General features: G+C 27.5%; 1 protein-coding gene across 1 annotated transcript; it reads right to left on the reverse strand.

The window, feature by feature from the left end:
• Positions 1 to 427: 427 nt before the first annotated feature.
• On the reverse strand, positions 428 to 2539 carry ENU1_059400 (mitogen-activated protein kinase kinase; the record flags this gene model as incomplete). Its single annotated transcript, XM_008858107.1, has 1 exon — positions 428 to 2539. One exon carries the CDS (start codon positions 2537 to 2539, stop codon positions 428 to 430), a length of 2112 nt encoding a protein of 703 aa, XP_008856329.1.
• Positions 2540 to 2617: the final 78 nt, after the last annotated feature.

Raw genomic sequence — 2617 nt, forward strand, 5'->3', positions numbered from 1 at the left:
ACTATATGATAAAAAAAAGAATAAAATGAACAAAAGTTGAATGAAAAAGAAACAAAAAATAGAAGGTTTGAAAAAGAGCATAACAAATTAGGTTGTTGTAGACAGGAAATAATGAAAAAAGATGATATACAAAGTCAAAATATTCTTGTTAAGTCAGGAAATAGACTTAAAAACATTTTGGGTAAAAATGGAATATAAACAACAGATTGTATAAATTGATAAATTACAAATGAAATTGTTTGTTTAGAACAGTTCTATTCCAGCATTATTAACCACTATAAATAAATCATATCCTTTGCCGTTTGTTGAAAACTTCTTTTCCAATCCTTTCTTAGGAATGGCAAGCATAATAAATCCACAACTCTTACAAGAATATATCTTTGCACTTTTACCAGAAGATGGTAATCTAATTAGGTGAATATTTTAATTAAGCAAATAAAATACAAAAAAAAGAATAAACAAACACATTCATAACATTCAAAAGATTCTTCATTCCCACAACATTCTTTTGTTTTACTCCAACCCATTTCATAAATATTGCATCATAAGATGATTTCTCTTTCATTGTTTCTAAAAAGATTCTACACCCATTATGGCGATTAGGACAATATTCTTTACCATCTGCTTCACATCTACAATTTCTAACTAATTCTTCATCAATAGGTTGAGTTAAAACTATATCAACAATTCCACATAAACAACGGAAATGTCTTAATTTATCATTACCACTGAAAATTGATGGAATTGGATTCTTTTCAAAATATTTTAATCCACTTAAAACAGATTCATGAAGTCTAACATATGGACATACTTTTTGAATGTAAAGATAAGACTCATACTCTGATAAGTAATGTTTTTGCATTGTAAATCCAACTAATAAAGCAGCTGGCATATATCCTTTATCTCCACAAATATATACAGCTCTTTTTGATACAACAAATTCCCTTAATACCTCAATAATTCGTGAAAATAATTTAATCATTTCTTCAATTGTTTTTGGAATAGGATAATTCATAGCAGTAAGTGAAAGTGATGTTGGTAATTCTTCTCCAAAATGCATAACATATTTAATTCCTCTTTTATATACTTCTTCATCATTCATTTCTCCACCAAATAGAATATTATTAAAATATTTAAATACTTGTTTAGATTCTTCAAAGTCAACAACTTCTATTCCTCTTTTAATATCAATATCTTTCTTTGATTGAATATTTTCTTCTTCAATTTCTTCATATTGTTTTCTTTCCAACATCTTTCTATTCTTTTCCCACTTCTTTGCTTTAAGTAAATCTTTTTTATTGTCTTTTTTAAACTTTTCAATTACTTCATCAAATCTTTGTGCTAATGTAGATATTTGTGGTCGTTTTGTTGGATCTCTGTTTAATACAAATTCAAGAAATCCAATTAAATATTCGTTATTTCCAAGTAATTCTTTATTTTCTTCTGTTAATAATTCTTCACTCTTTAATACTCTGAAATAAAATTCTCCAACATCAGCAATTGCAAAAAGCATTTTTGATGTATATAATTCATATAACAAACAGCCTAATGCCCAAATATCACATGATGCATTTACAGGCATTCCTCCTGCTAAATCCATTTTTAACATTTCTGGTGGTTTAATTGATTCTGTTCCACGATGTCTAGTTGTATTTGCTTCTTTATCATTACGATAAACACATGCCTCCCCAAAATCAGCAAGACATAATTTAAATGGTGGAATTTCTGTTTGTGGATTATTGACTGTTTCTAATGATACTCCAGGTAATGGTTCAATTAAGAAATTTTCACATTTAATATCAAAATGAATAATTCGTTGGTTTAAAACTTGACAAACTCGTAATACTTCTTTGTAAATATTTAATAATAAATGAATTCGTGTGTTTGATGTTGACGGTTGTAAATTTCTTCTCCATGATCCTAATGATGCAGAATATTGATACATAACAATATTATAGAACCCTTCGTTATATCCATATTCAAATAAATGAGAAACTCTTTCATCTCTGCAATGTCTTTCAAGAATAAGAATTTCATTAAAAATGTCATGAAGAACACTTCTTGCTTTAGGAGATTCAGAAATTTTAATTTGTTTGATAACAACTTTATTCAATGTTACGTCTGATCCATATTTTACCAATGCCTCAGAACATACTCCATACGCACCTTCTCCAATGACTTTAATAATTGAATACTTTGACATATCAAAAAACTGTTGTGATAATAACCTCAATAACTCTTGAATTCCTGGATTTAATGACTCTTGACAGAATAATTGTTTTGCTATTTCTCTATTTGAACTACGATCTAAATGACATGACAAAATAAATAATGCATCTTTCATACCTTTTAAATCTGGAAATTGATCAGTATATAATGGGTCTAATACTCCATTCTCCATCACTATTAAATTAAACAATAACATTAAAATCTCTTTATGTACATCACTATTAACATAAATTCTTCTTGTTTTTCTCATATTTTCATATGAATGTTCATCAACTTTTACTACTCCAGTGTTTGTTTTTTCAAACATCATAGTATCAAGAATAAGATGTAACTTCCCTGTTTCCTTAAATTTCTGTTCTACTTGTGTCAATAATCCAGTAGAACTATT

Source organism: Entamoeba nuttalli (assembly GCF_000257125.1).
Source record: "Entamoeba nuttalli P19 unplaced genomic scaffold asmbl_3214, whole genome shotgun sequence".
Classification (NCBI taxonomy): Eukaryota; Evosea; order Mastigamoebida; family Endamoebidae; genus Entamoeba; species Entamoeba nuttalli.